This window comes from Cydia strobilella, chromosome 6 (assembly GCF_947568885.1).
Source record: "Cydia strobilella chromosome 6, ilCydStro3.1, whole genome shotgun sequence".
In the NCBI taxonomy this organism is placed as follows: Eukaryota; Metazoa; Arthropoda; class Insecta; order Lepidoptera; family Tortricidae; genus Cydia; species Cydia strobilella.
Window position 1 is genome coordinate 3,189,058 of NC_086046.1, and position 25,970 is coordinate 3,215,027.

General features: G+C 37.7%; 2 protein-coding genes across 4 annotated transcripts in view; both read left to right on the plus strand.

The window, feature by feature from the left end:
- Positions 1-3,227: 3,227 nt before the first annotated feature.
- LOC134741953 (tumor protein p63-regulated gene 1-like protein) lies at positions 3,228-14,486 on the plus strand. Of its 3 annotated transcripts, none has more exons than XM_063674849.1 (6): positions 3,228-3,470; positions 4,772-4,979; positions 6,171-6,347; positions 9,472-9,582; positions 12,231-12,364; positions 13,584-14,486. In XM_063674849.1, the coding sequence occupies exons 1-6, from the start codon at positions 3,290-3,292 to the stop codon at positions 13,784-13,786; spliced, it is 1,014 nt and encodes a 337-aa protein (XP_063530919.1). In that variant the 5' UTR covers positions 3,228-3,289; the 3' UTR covers positions 13,787-14,486. The 3 variants fall into 3 exon arrangements, with proteins under 3 accessions (XP_063530919.1, XP_063530918.1, XP_063530920.1); XM_063674848.1 differs by having other exon boundaries at positions 9,472-9,597; positions 13,584-14,485; XM_063674850.1 differs by lacking the exon at positions 9,472-9,582 and having other exon boundaries at positions 13,584-14,484.
- Positions 14,487-23,165: 8,679 nt separating this feature from the next.
- Positions 23,166-25,970, plus strand: part of LOC134741963 (hemocytin) — a 91,959-nt gene continuing 89,154 nt past the window's right edge. The window contains exons 1-2 of the mRNA XM_063674862.1: positions 23,166-23,321; positions 25,010-25,276. Coding sequence (XP_063530932.1) covers positions 23,239-23,321; positions 25,010-25,276 — 350 coding nt within the window. The 5' untranslated portion in view covers positions 23,166-23,238. The remainder of the gene's footprint in view (positions 23,322-25,009; positions 25,277-25,970) is intronic.

Here is a 25,970-nt window from a genome sequence, read left to right on the forward strand (position 1 = left end):
ATGTTAGTATTTTCTACAAGTTAAGATACGTATCGATAGCAGTTATGTCAATGTTTCATTTAGTCCCTTAGAACTTATTCTGTCATAATCCCTCGATTGTGGCAGAATAAGTTTTAGAGTCGGACCAAGCTCTGCAATGATAAAGTGTGGCGTGTCAAATTTCTATGAAAATATGCCGTTTGTAATAACAGTTCCTCACTTCTCACGCGGGAACTTTGAAGTTGTGCGTTCGGAAATCTGATACAAAATTGTGAATTCTCATTGATTTTTTTTTGTTTTTGCTTTAAAAGTCATGATTGAAGGCTACATGAAAGCGCCTACTACAAGTTATTTTACATCATTGAAGAAATTTGTGCAGCGTAATAATAATTAGATTTATTAGTCCACGAACTGGGGCCCGTTTCTCAAAAGCTTGTAACTTGTAATACAAGCGGATGTCACTTTTTGACAACTTTTGTTAGAACGGGCCCCTGTCAAGTTGTATAGAGGTTACCATGGCAACACACTAATAATACTAAACTAATACCGTTCGAGAAATGGGCCCCAGGGGCCCGTTTCTTAAAAGCTTGTAACTTGTAATACAAGCGGATGTCACTTTTTGACAGCTTTAGACTTCCACTAAGACTTGTCTTTCAAGCTTTTGAGAAACGGGCCCCAGGTATACACTACAGCCTGAACATAATACTACGTATAATATGAACGTTATTAAGTGAGTGCGTAATTTCGTTGGCTCAATATTTCACACAATTTTACATAATATCAAAAAACGAATGTGATCATGAGCCACCGAGTGAGTCCCAAAGTGAGGCACATAACCGATAACTGCCTGGAGTTAAATAAAAACGTTACTTAACTTTTGCTGTTTAATTTTGTCAGGCGTTATGTACCAAAATGCTAAGATATATGGCTAGAAAATCTTTGTAGTAGATATACACAAACCTCTTTCATACGTAGGTACTTAGTACCGGAATTAAGGTGCCCTATATTAAAACCTTAGTCAAAGCAAGCCAATTGAAAGACATGGCATAGTATGAATTATCTCAGATGATTTTTACGGGCTCAGGCCTTAATCTGTTTAACAAAAGGTAGGTATTGTTTTCTTTATGCAGTGGTTACATGGCTATATTAAAACCTTAGTCAAAGCAAGCCAATTGAAGGACATAATGGCATAGTATGAATTATCTCAGATGATTTTTACGGGCTCAGGCCTTAATCTGTTTAACAAAAGGTAGGTATTGTTTTCTTTATGCAGTGGTTACATGGCTATATTAAAACCTTTAGTCAAAGCAAGCCAATTGAAAGACATAATGGCATAGTATGAATTATCTCAGATGATTTTTACGGGCTCAGGCCTTAATCTGTTTAACAAAAGGTATTGTTTTCTTACAGCCCGAAAAAAATCATCTGAGATAATTCATACTATATAAACTGAATTACGAGTTGGTATCTAAATGGCCATAGCAATAGCGAATTAAGGATGACTCACAGTAGACCGAGCCGGAGCTTCTGGCGCTTCGTTTTCTATGGAAAGCATCAGCCGTCATAGAAAATGACGTGTCGGACGCATCGGCCCGGGCCCGGCCCGGTCTAGCGCGAGTCATCCTTTAACAAACTAAACCTAAAGGTCGAATTTAAACTGTTGTGAGACATACTAACATTAGCATAAGGCCATAATCCTTAAGGTTCCAAATGTATTAGTTCCATAATTTTTTAACTTTTAGTTCTAATTCTAAGTACAAATTGTGATTTACAAAATCCAGATTTTTATTGATTTGTAAAATCGGTTTCATTTTTGTGTTGTCACTGTAAAATAGACGTAAAGGGCCGCAAGAAAGAAAAAAAAACTGCCCAAACTATTTATGGGTTAGGTAATGACATTTGTAAAAAAAAAAATATATGTGGCTGAGATATGTGGTTAAGAATATTTAGTGTTTCATTTCTTAAGTGCTTAACATCTGATGTTCTATTATAATATTTTTCTAATGCAGCTTCGTTTAATTTTATAGTCGGTCAAGCCAAAGGGCAATACACAACGGAACCCTTAAGGCTCCTCTCCACGATGGCCCAACGTAGGCCAATCTAAGGAACGCATTTATGCAGGGAGCAAGTGATATTGCTAATATTGCTATCTCATTCCACCGCATAGCTGCGTCCCTTAGATTGATCTACGTTGGGCCGTCGTGTAGAGGAGCCATTAGAGGATATAACCAAATATGGATAAGACCCCCACACTCGTGCGCGAAACGCGACGCGAAGCCGCGACCGCGAGCATGGAGTCTAGTTCGCTAATCAGCGAAATCGACTCCACACTCGCATTCGTGGCTTCGCGCCACGTAGTCTGGAGCGCGCTTTATAGAATATTCTCTAGGCCCCATTAGCACGAGAGCTTTTGCGCTTGAATCTGCCCGCACGCTAAATTGGATTTAAAGACCAAGACTTAAAGTTGAAAATCCAACAACGCTTGATAAAAGCGCTACCGCCATCGTGTGAATAAATACACACGTTTCCATTTTTGTTATTCAAACGCTTTTTTAACGCGCGTTGAAAAAGCTCTCGTGCGTATGGGGCCTTAGACTGAACCGACTGAACCTCCCTCTGATATTATACTACTCTTTGCCTCTGGGGCTCTGGGGTATACATTTTGAGCCCGCTACAGACTACGCGGCGCGAAGCCGCAAACGCGAGTGTGGAGTCGATTTCGCTGATTAGCTAACTAGACTCCACACTAGCGTTCGCGGTTGGTTCGCGGCCTCGCGCCGCGATTCGCGCATGAGTGTGGAGCCTTAAGGTTTAAAAATATGTGCAGAAACCGCAGTAAGTGAACCATAGACATAGTATATACAAGTAGTTATAGACGCGCCACCGAGCGACCGGGGGTAAGAGAAAGAATATTCATATAAAATTTGTGCAGCATACGATTTTCTCTTTCACTTATAAATTTCGATATTTCGCCATCGCCTCCTACCTATGATGCCAACCCAAGACAAAGTGTGATGATAAGGACAAAGCATGGCACTATTTTCTCTTTCCTCTTATAGGAACGCAGCCGTAACTTGACGTTTCTTCCGTAGTGATCTTTGAAATATTTTATTTCCCAAACTATAAAACATGACAAATCAAATTACATCTTACTGCAACGGAATAAATCGCTATTTACTTCGAAGTTTGTCTCATTAAATAATAAGAATTACTGTATTTGCGCATAGTGTATCTGCCATAATTTGACGTTAGTCTTATCGCGGTCGATTATTGAATTTACGAAATTACGCTTTACAAATTATAAGCAAACATGAGCGACTTGCTTGACGACGATTTGGAGTTCCGTGGCGGTACGCTGCAGTTGTCTTCAGAGAATAACGCTGAAGAGCAAGGCGGTAGTAGTAATACACTGGGTGTAAACATAAGTAAGCCCTCAATATTGTCTGGTGCGGACTCTTTGCCGTCGAATTCATCTACATCTTCCCTTGCCGGTAAGTAACAGTGAAAACAATGATCATAATTCATAAGCTTTTGTGCTTACAGTTTTTCTATTAAAATATCAGTTCAAATCAACTCATACACATTGTTCTGTACTTAATCTACTCTATCATAAATATGGATTGATAAGTTTGTGTAGGTAAAGCTAATTGAGAAGTATTTCAATTTAGAATATACTGTTATTGTCATTAACGGGTCAAACGGAATTAAAATTCATCATTTTAACCTTTTTTTATTATGTGTACAAAACGCGAGAGTTAGAGTTATAGGTTCTATTATTTTGACAATGTTGGAGATTTAAATTAGTAGGTAGTGTTTTGATGATGTTTCGAGCTTTTACAAGTATACTCGGTAGAAAACTCATGAAAAAATGTCATACACAATTCAACAATAAAAAACCTCAGTAGTAAATTACTGGCAATAACAATATTGTCAAGCAAGGCAAGGTCATTTAGAAATGTAAACATTACTCATAGAAATAATAATAATCAAAGACTTGAACTAATCAATACTGATTTAATCAGTTCTGTTGTAATTCAGCATACAGCAGTACTGATAATCGCAAAATTTTATTGCTTTATTATTATTGATACCTACTGTATACTAGAGATGCCACAAATATTCGCCTATTCGGCCACTTTGCCGAATGTTGCCTGCTATTCAGCCGAATACCGAATATCTGTTGCACCTAACTAAAAAGAAAGATTACTTAATAAAAGTCATCATTTAAGGGGGTAAAAACGGAGGTGTTGAAGTTTGTATGATTGATAAAAAGCAGATTGGAATAAAAATAAGCTACCCTAATTACTAACTCCACGCAGACAAAGTCGCGGGCAAAAGCTAGTTTCAAATGATTATTTTATGTTGTTTACATTTAACCCGGTGGTTTACATTGGACCCGGGTATGTCCTTAAACTGCGTCCGGACCCGGATATGTCCTTAAACTACGTCCAAAAGAGGGGTATGGGCACTGTGAATGACATCTCGCTTTGTGTGATAGGGCACAGGACAGCGGATGTCATTCCAGGTCTAGAGCAGAGCCCAACTGGGGAAGTACCTCCACCTTACAGAAAACCGCAGCCAAATAACACTAGACCCTACTCATAGTGTTGTGTTTCTGCCGGTAAGTAAGGTTGCCAGAGCTCAACGAGGGAGAGGAGTGTTAGGGTCGGCAACGCGCGTGTAATATCTCCGGTGTTGCAGGCATTCTTAGGCTACGGTAACTGCTTACCATCAGGCGGGCTGTATGCTTGATTGCCACCGACGTGGTATAATTACACAACAAATTTTACAGAAGGAAGGCCACAAGAAGCCAACGCCTCTGCAGCGCCACCTGAACAACAAACTGTGTACCCCCGCTACGATGTACCATTCAACCGAGAGAACATTCAGGACTTCTTCACATTCCGGAAGGGAGTTGTCGAGAGTGCCATACAAGAGTGTATCACAGTGCTGCTGTTTCCTGAGGATGGGGAGTACCTTGGTTCATGGTTATTGACAGAGTGAGTATACTATTTTGATTTGGATTTAACAACCCGTCTGCCCTAGTGGGTAGTAGCCCTGCCTATGAAGCCTATGGTCCCGGGTTCAAATCCTGGTAAGGGCATTTATTTGTTTGATGAACACAGATATTTGTTCCTGAATCATGGTGTTTTGTATGTATATAAGAATGTATTTATATTTATCTATATACGTATATATATCGTCGCCTATTACCCATAGTACAAGCTTTGCTTAGTTTGGGGCTAGATTGATCTGTGTAAGATTGTCCCCAAATATTTATTTATTATCTATTTACTACGAAATATCCCCTAGCAGCATTTTAACATTTTTAACCTAGCAGAATTTGAAATCAATTGTGAAGGAAATACCTAGGTATGGTTGAATTTGAAGAAATGGAAGTCTGTTCCAAGTTGTCATTCTTTGTTGAAAATTACTACTAAGGCACAGAATATATAATAGTACTTGGTACAGAAGATTCACTCCCTAACGAAACGCGTCTACTACGCGCAAGGCGGCGCGAGCACGTGCAGGCTTCCGTTCCATAGCGGTGTGCGGCAATTACTATGGCAAAACATCAAAATTGAGGCGGCCGCAGGTACTTGTAGCGACGCGACGAAATCGCGAAGTGAGACACGCCTGACTAAGGGTAGGACCACGGTTCTTCCTTTATCTCCCTTACGAGGTTTTTTTAGGGTTCCGTACCCAAAGGGTAAAAACGGGACCCTATTACTAAGACTTCACTGTCCGTCTGTCCGTCTGTCACCAGGCTGTATCTCAAAAACCGTGATAGCTAGACAGTTGAAATTTTCACAGCTAGATGATGTATTTCTGTTGCCGCTATAACAACAAATACTAAAAACAGTATAATAAAAATATTTAAATGGGGCTCCCATACAACAAACGTGATTTTTTTTGCTGTTTTTTTCCGTAATGGTACGGAACCCTTCGTGCGTGAGTCCGACTCGCACTTGGCCAGTTTTTTTTAATTTGAATTTAGTGTGTTTGCGATATCACTATACCACAGAACACTAAACTAATTAGGCTGCTTTTACCCTAAAGTGGACATGAGAGGAATCAACCAATAGGATTTGTGTAATCCACATTTCTTCGCTACTTGTCTACGTCTCAGTAGAAAACCAGCCTTAAACATGAGGTTACAATATCATTAAATCACTGATCAAACTTTCCAGAATAACTCTGTGGGACAACGAGAAGGAGCGAATAGTTCTGCTGACATCCCGGCTGGTGATGACCATAAAGTATGACTTCATCGCCATGAAGCAACTGGACTTCAAGAAGACATACCTCGACGATCTGGACACCATCGTTATTGGGGAGCTTGTGTACCCACCCTCCTCTTTAGTTCCGTGAGTACTTGCTTATCCATTTAAGACTAAGAAAAATACACGATTAAAGCCTCATTGTCTCTCCATCAAGTCAACATAAGAAAAAAACCGGCCAAGTGCGAGTCGGACTCGCCCACCGAGGGTTTTTAGTATTTGTTGTTATAGCGGCAACAGAAATACATCATCTGTGAAAATTTCAACTGTCTAGCTATCACGGTTCATGAGATACAGCCTGGTGACAGACAGACGGACAGCGGAGTCTTAGTAAAAGGGTCCCGTTCTTACCCTTTGGGTACGGAACCCTAAAAATACGAAAATAGCTAGTTGGCGCGGGTACACGGAAATAATACTATACTACAACTGCGCCAGCTAGCGGACGCCCTTAGTTTGCCCTTAAAGGGGTATATCAGGAAAATGCCGGAATCGGCTGCGAGCGTAGCGTTGCGAAAAGTTTGACAGTGAATGTTTTATTCCCTAACAATTCAGTTTTTAGTAAATAGAAGATACAAGTAGGTAAAGAACGCGACAGGTGTAAAGGGTATCATTGTTGTTAGTGTTCGTCTTATTTGTTCTTTTACTGCATTTGTTTTGGGATAAATGTGCTTAATGTGTAAGAAGAAGAGTCATATTCTTCTACACATGTTTATATGTACAGATAACATTTTTCTCTTATGTGCTAAAATGACAATATCTATTCTAACAACAATAAAAACAATGTTCAATCTTATTCATATGAATTTAAGGTCAAATTTAAAGCACACGACACCGGCGCCCTAGTGGGTGTGGGACATATTGCTTATTTGACATTTGACAGCTGCCAAATAGTATATAGATGGTGTCCCAGGAAAAGTTCATATTTTCACCACGTCGTGCGTTGGCGTCACGTCTGTTTCCCCCACCACCAACTTCTCACATAGCCAGTACGTAGTACACGTAATAAATACATAATTATATGACACTTGACAAATGTGAAGCCCACGAAAATTCTCGTTTCAGCCACGTCGAGCGTAAACATCTATTATTTATCCCATACCACTCACTTCCAGTCAACAATACAAAGGAGCTTTAACTATAGCTATTTATGCAACAAGTGCGGAAATCATCTTTACGCACGTGTATCATACAATGTTTTACTATGCATTGTGCGAGTAAATATTAAAAGGAGTGTTTTAAATCGACACGAGTAGCGAATTACCTATTCGCACGTGTATCGTACAACGTTTTACAGTACATATGGCCCTTTAAACTTTCGACATATGCACGAAAAGTGCTCTTTTCCGTACTAGTGCGAGAAAGTAGCACCATATGTACTGTAAAAAAAAATTGAAAACAAAAAGCACAAGTGCGGAAAAGTAGTACTTTCCGCATGATATGGCTCCGTAGGAAACGCACTTTTCGATGTGTGTGCATTGTAAAGTTTTTTACCTATAACAGACATACTTTCTGACAGTAGTTACCATCTATTCGATTTGTAGCTGGCCCCGAACGGCTTATCCTTTGTCTAAATTATTGTTAAGTAAAACCGCAAGTTCTACTACCTGGATAAAAAATGGTTCAGTCACTAACCGGGTTATTACAACTTCTATAAAATTGCAATTAGATTGAAAATGAACAAATGGAAAAATAATTTGCCATTTTTCGTGTGGTCCCTCTACGGTTACCGAGTGCCGGCGAGTCGAACGCTACAGAACCAGTCTAAAATGTGTCATCGAGATGCGTAACAAAGGCGCGTTATCGGAGAGCGCACTTACACTGGTTTATTGAGCGTTGGACACAGCACGCAGAATTACACGACCCTTTTTTTGCAGGTAGTGCCACGTGCGGTTTTACTTAACAATAGACAAAGGATTAGCCATTCGGGGCCAGCTACAAATCGAACGACTTATACATACCTATCATAATCTCAAATTGTCATCCTCAACAACGTATTCTAGTCATGCATAAACCCTATAAATAAGCGATTAAGGTCGAATTTAGAGCACAGGCATGGCCAGTGTTATCAGTTTGTGGGTTGCCGTCCCGAGGCCTTTTTACGGCCCGGCCACGACATCGCGCGGCAGCGGCGAGCGGCGGCCATAGGTGGGAACGAAAGGTCCGATCGCTGTGTCTCGCTCCAACCTATGGCCGCCGCTCGCCGCTGTCGCCGCCGCGCGATGTCGTGACCGAGCCGTAAGCGTTGCGTGTAGTCGCTAAAATACAGGAATACAGTGTATTCCTGTATTTTGTAAGAATCTTAATACAGTCATACAATAAAACTATGAAAACGGATTATATCGCGTATATTGAATTTATAATACATCCCGACGTTTCGAACTCTTTACAGCGTTCGTGGTCAACGGGTGACTGAGGAAAAATTACAAAGTGCAAAAATACCCACATACCAAAATAATGAACAATCATAGACTACAAACTTTAAGGCTGGTTGTACATGCAAAAACGGTTCATAAGGCTAGTTATACACTACAATTATTTTCAAGTAAAGATATATATATATACGCGATAAAAAACTACGCCGGCTCCAACCCTACACCACGGACCCGAGAAGATTTAATTCCCTCTTAAATTGTAGGAGGGTATCCCAATATGGGACCGGCAACAAACTCGGCGGGACACATCTTTTCAAAACATCAGAATGTCCAGCATCATCCAACACTAAGGTCTCATAGTCTATGACTCGCTTGCTCCTTTATCAGATGGACTACAGGATCCCAAGCTGGTGGTAAAGAAAAGCCATCTTCCCTATTAATGTTTGGATATTTCTTAATCTCAATGGCCTCGCGCAGCATTCTGGGTATGCAACGCTTCTCCTTGGCAAGAACCAGAGGCTTATCAAACTTGATTGAGTGATTGGCTTTATCCATGACATGCTCACAGACAGCAGACCTAGGTCGACGGTGCTTGACATCAGCTATGTGTTCCTTCACCCGAGTGGAAATGCTCCGTGTTTTTTAGTATGTGGGTATTTTTGCACTTTGTAATTTTTCCTCAGTCACCCGTTGACCACGAACGCTGTAAAGAGTTCGAAACGTCGGGATGTATTATAAATTCAATATACGCGATATAATCCGTTTTCATAGTTTTATTTCATGAGTAACTATCGCGGTAACCGAAGACAATATTACAGTCATACAATCTATTACTACAGTCGGTTGAACGGCATAGCGACGGGCGTGACTACGGTGGTGAAAGACGTCGTGATTGACCGTCTGTGCCGGCGGCCGAGCGACGACGGGGACGCCAAACTCTTCGATTACAAGTATTTTGAACCTAGGTACTTTGAGTTGCGGTAGTTTTCAGTTATTTTGCTAGCTTGTTTAACAAATAGCAATAATGTAAGGTTCAGATTTTTGAGGTTGGAAATTTGAATTTTATATACAATAGTTATATTCCATTATTTACGTAGCAGCGCTACGATGAAACGTACGCACCGCACGTGACTGATAACCATTGGTGCTGCCATTTAAATATGGACTGTAAGTATTAAATAAATTCACGGTTTAGACTCACTTGTTTTAGTCACTCGCGCGACATGTTTCGGAGAGCCTAGGTCTCCTTTCTCAAGCAATACACGGTCGTCGTGAACGCTGCTCGCACTATTAGTGCTTGACAAAGGAGACCTAGGCTCTCCGAAACATGTCGCGCGAGTGACTAAAACACGTGAGTCTAAACCGTGAAATGTTAGTATGTCTCACAACAGTTTAAATTCGATTATGGACTGTAAGTACTGTGTGTGACGCTCAAAATCCTTTGACAGTAGTATTATGCGCCCTGCAAGAAGCATTTTTTTAATAGCGCGTTCATACTATATGGATGTTTGGGATATCAGGAAACATTTGTGAATTAACAAGCGCTGTGCTAATAAAACATTTGACGATTAACTTTTTTACAAATCGATAAATAACAGTGAATCTTTTATAAACTGAAATAAATATCATTCACTAAAGAAAAAGTGACCAAGTCCACCTTCTCTCTTTCTTTAGTGTATGATATCCATTTTAGTTTATAATTTATGTATAGTAGTGTGACTACTTTAAAAATAAACAAATAAAAATAAAAAATTCATAAAATAATCTGATTTGTTCCCTAATTGGAGTGAATCTTTTATTTTAAAACCCTTTAATACTTTTGAATGATTTATTATAACTCAAGATATGTTATAGGCGTTCCAAAATTGAAGCCCTTACCTTGTGACAAATTGTACAAGTTGCCTTTAGTCGCACCGGGGCAAGCGAGCAATGTGCACGTGCTAACGAGCTCCTGCTCACCGAAAGAGAAAGAGACAAGCTCATGTTTAACAACGAGTATAACAAAGATGAATGGAATTCGAAAATTTATCAAAAATAACAGATTTTTTCGTAGGTATTTTTTGTAAAGTATTTTTTGTGATCCTTATGTATGAGTATGACATATCTATAGCTATATGATATCATTGATACTTTTGAGTTCTCGACTAGTTTGTGCTAGATTTACTTTGCTTTCTTAGGCTAATTTTTTTCTGTAATTTCTGGCGTTTTATTTTACGTATTTTTGACTAGTTTTATACTAAAGAAGGTTTCATTATACGAGACTTTTTGGGCATACACATTGACATTATCATGTTTTTACTTATATTAGGAACTAGCGACCCGCCCCGGCTTCGCACGGGTAGTTCAACTAATTTACACAAAACCTTTACAAATTATACATATAAACCTTCCTCTTGAATCACTCTATCTATACACTTTAAACTCTCGCGTCACTCTATCTATTACAATAAACCGCATCAAAATCCGTTGCGTAGTTTTAAAGATCTAAGCATACATAGGGACAGACATACCTACAGACAGCGGAAAGCGACTTTGTTTTATACTATGTAGTGATTAGTGATGTGTTTGTTAAGAGCCAGTAGAATACTGTCCAACAAAGTTGCGCTGAGCGAGGCTAGGTAAATGAAGTGATACTATTGGATCTTAACGAACACATCACTCGCTACGCATTCACGCACATCTCTCCTGAAAACGAAGCCTAAATCTCGTATTGGGTATTGCTGCTGTGTTACTGTCAAGTATGCATTTTTTTATAAGTATTTAGAACTTAGATTATAGGTTCTTCTAATATTTTTCTAAAGCTTTTTAACTGTGTTACATAACACTAACGCTTTATTAACGAAATTATTTGAACTGGCTGAAATGCAATGAAATAATTCATTAAATTAATAATTTTATTTATATATACGCTTCTGTTGTTACAGCTTTTTACTGGTTTGGGTTTATTTCTAGATCGGTTTTTGCTTGTAATGACTTGACTGAAATTACTTCTTAAATAAGTAAGCAATTGTTTGAAGACTAAAATATAGTGTGCGTAAATGTACAAAAGTTTTCTATTCGTATTTACAATTTATTAAATATATTCATAGATTTTTGCCAAAAAAACATAACAGCTTACAGCTTACCTCACATTGATTCGAGTAAGTAGCACTTTTTACAGTTAAATACTTACTTATGTGTTTTTAAAACCGTATAACAAAACAACTTTGCTGCACTGCTATTTGGAATTACTAGTGTTACAACATGTGTACCTTATAGTGTACCTTATACCGAAGATTGATTGAATGCATTAGATGTGTGGTCTAAGATAAATCCTTGGTTCAAATTTGTGACAGATAATGCAGACGACGCTGTAGGGCTCATTATGCGTTGTCGTTTGACAATTTAGTTACCACTAAATGTATGTATTAGTGTAAATGTATACAGCTAGTATGGCAACGTGGGTACTTATGTAAGTTAGGGGACTTACATATCAACATATTCTTCAGTTGTCGCGCGGGGCACGAACCCGCACGATTTTATTCTTACACATCTTATACAATCAATTAATCTTTACTTATACGTTGTGTACCTTATTGAATATCTTATTTTCTTACAGAGAACGTAACCTACGCGGAGTCCGACTGATGTGGAACAAAGGGGAGCCGCTACCACTGAAAATGGCGTGGAACCCTTTTAGTCAGGACGTCCCTTTTATAACATTCGCATCGCATCCGATTTACTGGCATAAAGGTATGAAATGAAAAACTATCTGTTTTGCCCAAAGGTAAAATGTAGTATAGCATTAAGTCCGCCTTTTTTACGGTTTATTCTCTTTGTGCGATCAAGATCAAAATAATTACAGTATACAAAGATAAACTCCACAGGGCGGACACGCTATACATCAAAAATCACTTGCGTTTCTATGTGTGAACGGCACGTCTGTACACGCGGCATGCGTCATTGTGTAAGTTGCTTAAAAACAGTACTGAGCGGTCGGCAAACGGCCGTCAATCTGCTGTCGCGGGGCATTCGAGTCGGGGCGGGGCGGGGCGTGGCCGTTCTGTATAATACTATCTCCATTGGCCACTATAAGCGAGAATCCTGTCTTTAATTACTATCCGTTATTTATGATACTTTCTAACTTTCATGGAACTAACGCCCACGTGGTGCATCTGACCATGTTTTTTATTGTTTATAAAAAGGGTTTATCTACTTTTTTTATCCTTTTGAGAAAAACAAATGTGCATCATGAACGGATATTTTCGATAAAACTTGCTCAGTGCCTACGTATTGATTGTGTTGTTTAGCATGGTTGAATACATTCTAGGAATTTCTTAATGAAAAAAAGGCGTTAACTATAAAAATTGCAATCTCTTTCGAGAACGGGAAATCACGAAAACAAAATTCACAGTAAATTTGGTTTTTTAAATATTAGCTGAATCGAATAAGTAATTTTAGTGATAGAACATATCACTGCGACTTTTTTGTCAAACCTGCCTAAGTAAACAAATAAACAAATAAGTGAGAAATCTCCGATCCCTTACCTCTAAGAGTGAGAAACTCTGATTATAGAAAAACCTCTATGAGCGAGAAAAATATTCTGGCCCCTTGAGCTCTCGCTTATACAGGTTTGACTGTATCTAAGTATGTCTACTATTAAACTATACCTGTCTGGTAAGCGTTGGACGCTGGTTCGATTCCAGCTCAGGACACTGGAGGCTTTGGTAATTTTTCTTCGTAATGATATTTATTTCGGTTTAGAGTATAAGGTTTACGTACAAAACTTTTACTCGCTCTGTTGGTAGCCAAGTTTCATGTCATTTAATCATGTCGGTTCAAAACGAGAGCGTTACTTGGAGCGGCTTTTTGCCGGTGCGTTCATGTGACTCTTAACCTTCGAGCAATTAAGCGAAAAATAGAGGCAGACAAACCAATTTTACTCAACTCATACAAAAACTTGTATTTCCAGATGACGAAGTCGAAGAGCGTTCCACGTACGACATGGAAATTTTCGCCCAGAAGTTACAGAGGGCCGTCGAAGCTATGGCCTCATCATCCTGCTGTATACACCACGCACCTATAGTCATACAGAGTTACGTAGGTGTGACGTCAATGCTACATAATAAGACAAGCATGGGCTTCTTCAAGGTCAGAGGGAAGTTTAGTTTCTAATTACTAAGGCCTGTGGATTATAGAAATTAGTAACCATGACATAGGGAAGTGGTTCCCATGGTCATACAAAGTTACGTAGATGTGAAGTCATTGATTTACAATAATACCAGTATGGGATTTTTCAAGGTCAGAGGGAAGTTTAGTTTAATCACTAAGGCCTGTGGGTTAAAGAAATTAGTAACCATGACATAGGGTTATGGGAAGTGGTTCCCTTGGTCATACAAAGTTACGTAGATGTGAAGTCATTGATTCACAATAATACCAGTATGGGATTTTTCAAGGTCAAAGGGAAGTTTAGTTTCTAATCACTAAGGCCTGTGGGTTATAGAAATTAGTAACCATGACATAGGGTTATGGGAAGTGGTTCCCATGGTCATACAAAGTTATGTAGATGTGAAGTCATTGATTCACAATAATACCAGTATGGGATTTTTCAAGGTCAAAGGGAAGTTTAGTTTCTAATCACTAAGGCCTGTGGGTTATAGAAATTAGTAACCATGACATAGGGTTATGGGAAGTGGTTCCCATGGTCATACAAAGTTACGTAGATGTGAAGTCATTGATTCACAATAATACCAGTATGGGATTTTTCAAGGTCAAAGGGAAGTTTAGTTTCTAATCACTAAGGCCTGTGGGTTATAGAAATTAGTAACCATGACATAGGGTTATGGGAAGTGGTTCCCATGGTCATACAAAGTTATGTAGATGTGAAGTCATTGATTCACAATAATACCATTATGGGATTTTTCAAGATCAGAGGGAAGTTACGGCCTATGAGTTACGGAGGTTAATAATTAGTATATAATTAACGTGACATAACATTTGATGGACGAGATTTCGAAATGTGAGCATTAAGATCTAGACGCGCCTAAAGTTGTACTTGAAGTTTAGATTCTAATAGGGGAGTTTCATCTATTAAAATTAAATTATGAAAGTATGTTATTCATATAGTTATTACCATTAAAATAGGAGTTTAATACTATATATTTTATTTGAAATTTAAACTTATAAATAATGTATAAAATGAAGTTGAAATAGGGATTATTACGCGAAACTCTGCGTAGGGGGCGCCAGGGGCCACTACCACAATCTGTGGGTCTATCGTGAAACAAGAAAATTTCTTTATCTTACATCTCTGTTATTCTTGCATATTCAGAATTCAGAGATTCAGGCAGATAGCGAATTTTCGGATTCGCGTTTCCCGGTAGGTCCTCTGTAAGCAACCGGCTTGATGCATCAATGTCATATTTTATTATCTCTGAAAACTTGTCAAAAACCCGTTAAAGGTACAGTATGTATAAGTTACTCTATGGTTTACTAAAAAGGCTAGTCCTGCACTCTGGTGGCAGAACATTGCAGTAATATACCCTATTGGTTTGGGTGAAAATTGAACGAAACAAAACAAATGCGACTATTCCGATTAAACATGATTTAATTGGGCGTGATTCTCAACAGCCGGACAACCTCACCTGATTGCGCTCAGGTTACAATTTTGGTGAAATCTACCCTATCTATGTACCATATCGGAAATTTCATCGAGCTATAAGTACTGTGAGACCGTGAACCTCACGACAGTGTTGGCCGAACGTTAATTGCAATTAACCATTAACCAGTACAAATTGAACCGTAAACCGTAACGGACGGTTACAGTTTACGGTTCAATTTGTACTGGTTAATTGTTAATTGCATTAACGTTTCGGCCAACACTGCCTCACGATGTTAAACTATATCAAGTTACTTAAATAAAATCCATACTAATCCATATTAATATTATAAATGCGAAAGTCTGTTTGTCTGTCTGTCTGTCTGTGCGTTCCCTCTTCATGCTTAAACTGCTGAATCGATTTAGATGAAATTTGGCATAGAGATAGGTTGAGTCCCTGAGAAGGACATAGGATAGTGTTTATCCCGAAAATCATCCCTTAAGAAAGTAAAAAGCGGGGTGGAATTGAGATAATTAATGAAGTGTCTGCTAATTTGTGTACAAAATATGCTCAAATTGAATAATTGCTATGAATTTTTTTCCAGGCGCTATGCTTGCTTTAGCTGATGTTAGTAAGTCTGCGCAGACGAAGTCGCGGGCAAAAGCTAGTTTATTATATTTTTTTATTCGACATAAGGATTTGACATTTAAATCACAAATAATTTAGGCAATGTTACTGTGCTTATCTTTTGGTACCTAACTTACTTATCGCAATGTTTGCTATTTAAATATTTTTATTTAGCATTCATTTTGCGGTTTTCATGTTACTAAGCAGCATAGAGTAACTTATACTAGAGCGGTACTGTCATATTAAATTTTGTAACCCCAGTAAAATCACTGCCATCTGTCGACACACTTTAAAACTAAAAATGAAGATTTATAAAAATACGATAGAATGTATTTAAATATAGATAAATGTTTTTTTTAATTTGCATTAATTATTTTTATGATTTTGACCCATGTTCTTTCACTGATATGCGTTAAAATTGTTAAATAACAAACGAAACCGTCAACTCCATCTATACGACTGTAGGCCGAAACTAGTAGCGCCCTCTGAACGAGAATCAAAATTTCTTGATTTTCGAGGCACGTTTTTTCCTTAGACTGTATCCATCTATTACGGAGTTATATCTATCTTTGCTAAGCAGCAATACCTAAGATTTACTAGCAATTATAATGTTTATTCATTATTTTCTAGTAGGTTTTTAGAAAAGTCAAGCGAGTTATCTTTTCAAAATGTTCCTTTTTTTAGGGTTCCGTACCGAAAGGGTAAAAACGGAACCCTATTACTAAGACTCCGCTGTCCGTTTGTCACCAGGCTGTATCTCATGAACCGTGACAGCTAGACAGTTGAAATTTTCACAGATGATGTATTTCTGTTGCCGCTATAACAACAAATACTAAAAACAGAAAATAAATATTTCAGTGGGGCTCCCATACAACAAACGTGATTTTTTTGCTGTTTTTTTGCGTAATGGTACGGAACCCTTCGTGCGCGAGTCCGACTCGCACTTAGCCAGTTTTTTTTAATTAAAAATTTTCTAACCTTAAAAGTAGTGGTACCTAATTAACTTTCTCTTCCGAAATGTTAGGGTTCCTGTGATACCTAATATTGCGGTACAATGATATGTAAACGACACTATAATACAGTGGATAGTTACTCAGATTTAATTTTGGAGGAAATAACTTTTGAATGATTAGTTTAGGTTACTTTTGGTTTTGAATGGTTTGTTAAATTGTATAACCTCAAAATCAAAAGTAGTGACTTTTGAGGTGATAAAATTTCTAATCTGAAAAAAAAACGGACTATAGAAAGTGACAGCCACGATGACAGGCGATAAAATGGCAACCAACTTAGTATGGATGGTATAGAAAGGATGCCAATCTCTTATGGCAGAATTGTTGCAAAAGTGACCGCTTTCAGCTTTAAATAATAGTTCCTAATCTCTCCGGTGGCGCTAGGTAGGCTCTGAGACCAAAGAGTATTGTAATATATAGCAGACTCTATGACATGAACCATAGAGGTATAATAATGTAGAGATGAAATGGGGGAGGGGCAGCAAATAACCCGACCAAATTACGTAGGTTGTTTATGGTATGTTGTCAGGAATGTTAAAACGTGTTTTTAATTTAATCGCATTGCGTATGTTCTATCCCTCACGGTCGCACGCGTGCACATCTATATAAAATACTAGGTGTATGGTCTAGGTACTTCAGTGTATGGTGGCGACGCCTATTTATTTACTGTTTTTTACGGTCACTTATTGATACATGAAGATTCATTTCCTTACCTCTACCTTCCATACAACTTAGGCCCGCTGGATTGACATAGAACTAAATATAAAGTAACGGTTAAAATACCTTTTTAATAAGTTTCTACGCAAGTATGCGGTGTTGTTAGTAGTCTGTATTAAAACATATTGTTACATCATGAAAATATTTATTAGTGATCGTAGCTTTTGCATCAAATCGGTGATAATCTAGATTATTGTATTACGACCATGGCCGCTAGGCAATATTACGGTGATCTGTTTAAAATTAGTATATATTAATGGCGTTGAGGTCTCCTGAACGTTAGATAATAAGTTTGGTTTGCTAAATACATTTGTGAGCTCGTATTATCATGTATATCCTGTATAAACGAGTTGCTTTTTATAACAGACCAAACTAGCAGAATTTCTTAGTTTTTTTAGTATAATTGAATCTAGAGGGGTGGGGGGGGGGGGGGGGAATTATCTTTTTCATAAAGGGGAGGCTTGAAACAAAAATGGTGAGGAACCCCTGCTTACTATAAGGCCCCATTCGCACGAGAGCTTAAAAATTGTTGCGTGTGTGACGCACCCATAAGTAAGAGCGAGAAAGAGATATCGCTTTCTCGCTCTTACTTATGGGTGCGTCGCACAAGCAACGCCTTTTAAGCTCTCGTGCGAATGGGGCCTAATGGATGAACTATAGAATCTAAGGGGCGCACAAATGTACTGTACTATTGGTAGCTATAGTGATGCGAATAATGTGCTCTTAAAAATCACTACCAAAATTTGTGTTGTGTTATGCTAGTCATAATAAAAGAAACCTTCGACATCTAACATTTTACATTAAAGTAAGGACGCAAAGCACGAATAATTTTGTACAATGACCCGCCTGTTTCTCTCTATCCTCCTAAGGCCCAGCCATACAAATGAAAAACACGAAATTTGCCACTGAAAATTAAACCTATAGTGCAGGGAATAGAGTTGATATTTATTTGTTTGAAAATTCAACGAATCAAAAGAAATGTAACTGTTCCAATTGAATTATGGTAAATTTCATCGAACTGAATAAGTTTTATAGGACCTTGGGCCTTAGGAGGATGTAGAACGGGCATAAAGATGTCAAGGATGCCACCAGCGGTCAATACCACTGTGCGAAAGGGACAGCAATATTATTGTGCGCGTGCGATAGAGATAGGAAATGGCGGGTTATAGTACGACATTTTTCGTCCTTAGCGTCCTTACTTTTGTCATATACGCTTGCTTATGGGCGCTTTGAGGACTGATTTCATTTTTATTGACATTTTGGTTGAAAAAAATATGAAATGAAGTAATTTTAGCAATAATGTGCTGCTATGCCAAAGTTTTTGTATTTGCTCTTACATATTATAGTTGTGTTTGTTTGTGATATTGATATTGTAAACTAATATTTTTTAGTTTAGCGATATTTATTATTTTGAAGATTATTATTGTTGTCAAATGGGCCTCATAGTTGGTAATATTTTAACCCGTGATAAAATCACTAGTATAATAGAGTCATATTTATTATATGTTGAGTTATACAATTTAGATAGGTAGTTATTAAAGATACATTTGCTTTGTTGTTTAAATATAAGGTGTTTATTGGTTACAGATACTGTAAATAATTATGACAGAATTTCGACTTCGATACTGTGAAATGTCTTGAATAAAGAAAAATCTCAAGATAATTAAATTTAAATATTACTGACATTTTTATTGACAGTGTCTGACCACCTTTGAGTCTTGTCATTACAATTATGTCTAATGTCTTTAACTATTACAAATTAAAAACTACTGAATTAAACTATTAGTATTATTCAAATATTGAAATCTAAATCATCCCATGTACCCGGTAGTTGATAATTGTCCCAAAAGTTATCTTGAAGTAAGGTTAGCGATGGGTCATATTCGCTAGGGCTTACTTCCCTAACAAACCTTAGATTTTCAACCCACGATAGATCATTTTCGACGTTTTCATTGTATATTTCATTAACTTTTTTGCGATTCTTGGGTTTTTGGACAGTTTTTGGTTTATTTTCTTTATCATTATAATGAATAGTAACATGTTTAGAGTTCACAGCATTATCTAGACAAAGCGTTGCATTATCTACTTTTAGTTCTTTATTTTTTTTGGTTCTCAGTCTTTTGAGTTTGTTATTATTTTTCTTTGTTACTTTCTTTCCTTTATCAGTGTTTTCTATGAAATCAGGTTGATGCATTGGTTTCCTATTTACATCTACATTTTTTGGTTGACTTACCATAAATTTTGGACCTGCAATCTTAGTATTAGAAACCATAGCTGCCAAAGGAGTTTTTATTTGATAATGTTTATTAACATTATTAGTAATGCCAGTTTTAGCATTAATTTCACTATGAAAAACCATTTCAACTCCTTTGTTTCTATCTTTCTCTTCAGATACTTCATTTGTAATATAATTGTCATAATTATCTAAGATACTCTGAGAACAAATATTATCGTCACACTGAGTTAGACTGCCATCTTTCTCTTGTAATGTCATTGTTGATACTTCAGTATTCACATGTTCAATAGAAATTTTATGTAGGTTAATTTTTGAAACATTTTGAATACCTTGTTCAATCTCACTGTCATTAGTAATATCGATTACTTCAGTATCTATAGTATTTTGATTGTAAGTCAAATCAGTTATATCCACCGTTTTAATATGTTCACTACGAATATCCGTGTCATTATCAGTAGCAACATTATCTGTAACATTAGTTATATACATTTCTTTGTGAGTAACATCACCATCTGTAACATTAGTTACATTTACATCCTCGATATCGTTTTGCCCTGTAATATTAAAATTCCTGTCTTCATCAGGTAAAGAATAAACGGGCGATGCGGATCCTGCGAACTCATACATCATTTGAAGAGATTGATTAAGCGAGCTGCTGGTATAACCATATTCTTCGTTTAGAATAAGAGTCATGAATAGAGATAGTTTTTCGATTACCTGAAATGAGAGAACATTTTTTTATATGGTAATATATTTTTTTTCCTTTTTTATTATGGGACGTACCACATTATTACAATCTATAAATTGTATATACAATTGTCAATCACAATTAAAAAATCAACGATGATCAACTCTGGTCAACGTGGGACTCGAAACCACATCCTTGGATTGCCGGTCCAATGCGTTACCAATTACACCAGCTGACCATCCATGATTTTTTTTATTATTTTAAATCGCAAAGTTTTTAGGGTTCCGTACCGTACGTCCGAGCGTGTACAAGCTGGTTGTTGTATGTGGTCGTCCATCTTACGGTACTAGGGATGACCAGCATAAGAAGATTACCTGCAACGCTCGGACATTCGTGGGTAGACACCGCAGCTTCAGAGCAGCTATCTCTTGGAGGTAGTTTGCCGCCTCCGAGCGTGTTACAAGCTGGTTGTGGTAAATGTGATCGTCCATCCTCATGCTGATTTGTATTAATCTCGTTGTTAGCGCGCTCTGAAATAGCAGAAGGAGGTACCAACAATAACGGATAAATATTTTCGTTTTAATCTGAGATGTAGCTTCAGAGTAGTAAGTAGGTACAGTCTAAGGCAAAAATATCGATCCAGACAAATGGCTCAAAAATATGTGACCACGACTTTGTTGTCTAAGGTATCAAGGAGCGAGTGTACACATATTTTTGAAACTGGGAATGTATATATATTTATGCCCTTGACTGTACGTGAAACGTTTTATATGGGCTAGTTAAGGATGCCTTACGCTTGAACGGTCCGAGTCCGGGCCGAGGCTTCCGACACTTCGTTTACTATGACGGGTGTCGGTTGATCACGTGATGCTTTCTGTACAAAACAGAAGTGTCAGACGCCTTAACCCGGAACCGGACTGTTCTAGAGCAGCGCTAGTTAGTGCTCTGAAATAAGATATTAAAATAATGCAAGTGTGTACAATGGCAGCAGAAATGCAAGCGACTGTCGTTCAACACCTCGAGTCCCAGGCATAGATAATTTCACAGATCTCGAAGTCCCAATGGTTCCAAGGGTTTTTAATTTTCATATATTTTATATAGAATAGAGGTAACTGATCGCCGACGCGATGTCGCCGTGGCTTCACTAGTGTAGGTACCTAAGTGTAAATGGCACGTAACAAAAAAAAGTAAGAATCTAGTCAGTAAGTGTATAATTATAGCCTTGCTGATGTAGTTTATATGTAAAAGTTTAATAATAAAAACGACTAAGCTCCAAAACATCTAGTTACAGTAGTTACACACCTAGTCAATGTCAATAAAATAAAAAATATCACACTATCTATAACAACATCAAATTATATTTTAAACTTATAGTGACGTAATTTATTTATTTATTTATTTACAAAAACATGTCCGGCTCACAGCGGAGGCCAAACGCCATGACATTAATTGACATTCATAGACTTGTAATTTACCTTATTTGAGTTGAATTTATTTTTCGTGCCTTTTCCCCGTGGCATATTGTTAATTATGCAATTGCAAACTTTCAAAATACTAGAATAAGCTAAACTGGGTAGCATATAAATACTTATCAAATGTACCTACAAGCTTATAAGCAATTTTTTTTCTACTTTGCTTTAGTACCAAACGTCAAATTTTTTTTAAACGCATTCCGCGCCATTTTCCAATTTTAACCATGACATTGAGTATACAGCCAAGTTTTTTTTAGGCTCCGTCACATTGACGCGTCGGCGTATCGAGGGCGGATTGAACGCGGTGCCCCGCTTCGGCAATGTGAATGTGGCATAGCTCATAAAGTTCTGTGCATTCCCAGTTGCGCGGTACCGCGCGCAATCCGCGTCGGTTCCGCTACCGCGTCAATGTGACGGAGCCTTTAATGATGCGATAGGTATAGTTTGGCATGAGTCCTTTGTCAGTGGAGCATAGGCAGTGAAAATGAAAATCATACCAACTCTTATTTTTTGCTAGTGGATATCTTATTATAACTTCAAAAATACGGCCAAGAGCATGTCGGGCCATGCTCAGTGTAGGGTTCCGTAACTTCCGTAGTTACCATTCTGACGGAATAGGCTAAACGGGGGCTATTAGTAAGAATCATCCACATTACAAGCATAACGGAGTACCTTCGCATCACTTTGTACGTCTTTTTACTAAGAAGAGAAGACTTTTTTGCAATAACGGCTGGGTGGCCAATCATGTTCTCCGTAGTTTCATTGAAAGTTTTTATTAAACTTTTATTTTAAGATTTTTTATATTATTTGGGGGGGGGGGGCACGTATATTTTTTTTCTTTTGCGAGCGATTATTTCCGAAAATAATAAAAATAATAACACCAGAATAAGTAATAGTATGCGAAACTATTCGCATCCCTTTTTAGGGTTCCGTAGTCAACTAGGAACCCTAAACCGGGATGCGTTTAGTTATACTTAGTACCCACCTATAGTTTTTTTATTCTACTATAACTGCCAAAATTGGTTTGTCAGACTATATGTATATTTGTATGAGTTACACGTGTGCTCGTGCTAAATTTAGATGAATATATCTTACCAACCAGCTCAAATCCTGTTTTCAGCGATAAATCTGCTTTATCACAAGGATGACATCCCGTTTTATATAATAGGAGATAATGTAATACATAAAGTTCCGATTTAAAATCAGTTCAGTCTGAGGCATTCGTGCCAACGACTGTTATTAGGTATTTTCGTAAATGAACTTTTCTGATTTTTAAAGATGTATTTAGTTACTCACGCAATTGTTCTTCTACTGGGAATATGGTTGTGTGATGCAGGCTACGGCTTGTCTGAACAAGATGCGTAAGTATACCTTAGTCTTTTTACATAAATTTAGGAGTTTGTTTTCAAAAAGGCTTATTTTTTATGGTTTTTATAGAGAAATAAGCCCTTTTGAAAAGACACTCCTTAATTGTACAAGCTTACTTATATTAGAATTTAATTAATAAAAGACGTCCAAGAGCATGTCTCGACATGTTTAGTGTAGGGTTCCGTTTTTTAACCACTAACATTTATTGAGCTATATCTATTGTTGACCATGATTAATCAAAGATGGACAAAGATTTACCAGAAGATTTAAGAATTATAAATAAGGAGTGAAAATTCCCGATAAAAAAAGCTTGAAACCCTCAAAACTTATATGCATTTGATATTTTGAAAGAACTCCATCTACACTAGCGCCCCTAGCGGCGAAAATAAACGCGGTAGCCCTCCTTGCCTTAGGGCCTGTTTACGTATTGATCGGTGTTTATGAGTTAAGTAATACATGCTTATTAGCCATATCCCGAAGTTAACGAAATGAAAAAAAACTATATGTTTAAACTTTGGTAAAATATACCAACCCATACTTGATTTTTAGTGCATCGCACATAAGGACAAACGAATTCCTGTATAATGAAAATTTTACAGTGCAGTTTACAGTTGTTTTCATTTGTCATGCTCTGAAAGAGGGTCGTTGTGCTAAAAGGTGTGCAGAAAATGATACGTGTCTGCACTAGAGCATTTTACATTCGAAATAGAGAAAGAAAGAAAGAAAAAGCATTTATTAGCACAACATAACAAGACTAAAACTAGAAATAATTAAACAGAATGAGGTTGCGCTAAATGGTCCTTACTCAGCTTGGTGTCACGGTGTGAGCCAACATGGCACACTCTGCGACGCTGATTTTCAGTAAGGCCCAGTAGATGGACTAGTAAACACAATGTAAAAAATAAATAAGGGAAAGCTTAAATACAAATAACAATCAAATTACTTAATTAAAATTAGCCTATACCTAAGTCTTATGAATGTTTGTGTGTATGTATGTATGTAAGTGTCTATGCGATTTGTGTGTGAGTGACTGAGTGTGCACGGTTGCCTAAGTGTTGCATTTTTGCTTAGCCAGTATGAATTTACGGAGGTGTATTTTAAAGGAATTTTAAATACGTTTTTTTTATTTTATTTTTACGTTAAGCAATTGAAATTTGAGTTTAAATGGATTTGTTATACAATTTCCAGTCTGAAGTTTGACTCTCCATTCCATAAATAACGATACTTTTGCCTAAATTGTTAATTGAAAGTACCCTCAAGAAATAGTATAAAAATGTATACTTAGTCATGTTTAAAAAAAACACATTTATTTTACTTTCCTCGTATTCGAAATGAAAAGCAGAGTGTTTAAAGGATGACTCACGTTAGACCGGGCCGTGTCCGGACCGGAGCTTCCGGCGCTTACTTTTCTATGACATGACAGGTGATCACGTGATGCCTTCCATAGAAAACGAAGCGCCGGAAGCTCCGGCCCGGACACGTCCCGGTCTAACGTGAGTCATCCTTAACTCGGGTGAAAGGCATCATTTCAGCCTCTGAATGAGTGCCTTTCATCCCTTGGTTAACAATCTACTATTTAAGCTTTTTGGCACGAAAGCTCGGAATCAATTATGGAATTCTTTGGCGTCTCTAGTTTAAATAAAATATACCAATGCGGCATTTTAACATGTTCTTTTTTCAGCCTTTCCGACGTAGAAGCCCCTGCCTACGTTCCAGCTTACGCGAAAAACAAACAATTTGGCACAAAAACCGGATATGGTGCAAGAACTGGTTACGGTACCAAAACTGGTTATGGTACAAAAACGGGTTATGGTACAAAAACGGGTTATGGTACAAAAACTGGTTACGGTACAAAAACTGGTTACGGTACAAAAACTGGTTACGGTACAAAAACCGGACATTCAGGATATTCGGAGTCTAAAACTTGGAACTCGCAGTCTGGATCAGCGTGAGTGTTATTATTTATTTATTGTGTTATTTTATTTAGTATGGCCAACCCTTTTCTGTTACTAAATAAGGCAATTAAATATTTGATTTGAATTTAAATTTGTATGGCAGACCGATTTTTCGCGCCTTCTTTTTTCTGCCGCCTTTTTCTACTGCATAATAACGAGAAATAAAAACTTGTTTCTTATTACCTACTGTCCTTAAGACGCTTACCTAATTCTGACTTTATGACGACCGGTCTGGCTGTGTCGGTAAATGACCTTGCCTATGAAGCCGACGGTCCTGGGTTCGAATCCCGGTAAGGGCATTTATTTGTGTGATGAACAGTTGAACACAGATATTTGTTCCTGAGTCAAGAGTGTTTTCTAATTTAAGTATTTGTATATTGTCTGAGTGTGGTCTGAGTACACAACACAATCCGTCTTGAGCTTACCGTGGGGCTTAGTCAATTTGTGTAAGGATGTCTTGCAATGTTTATTGTTTGATGATACTAAAGCGCTGGTTTAGCGGTAAAGAGCGTGCGACTTTCAATCCGGAGGACGCGGGCTCAAACCCCGGCTCGTACCAATGAGTTTTTCGGAACTTATGGACGAAATATGTGGTATTTTCTATAAAAACGGACCCTATTGTCGATGGCGCTTACGCCATTATTAAGGATGCTCCGATATAAATACAATACCGCGCGACGCTGCGCG

Excerpts from the sequence above, each read along its gene's own strand:
- LOC134741953 (XM_063674848.1), top strand. The coding sequence starts at position 3,290 with ATGAGCGACTTGCTTGACGACGATTTGGAGTTCCGTGGCGGTACGCTG. Across the intron at positions 6,348-9,471 it reads CCACCCTCCTCTTTAGTTCC|TCGGTTGAACGGCATAGCGA; the intron begins GTGAGTACTTGC and ends CTATTACTACAG. Across the intron at positions 12,365-13,583 it reads TCCGATTTACTGGCATAAAG|ATGACGAAGTCGAAGAGCGT; the intron begins GTATGAAATGAA and ends TTGTATTTCCAG.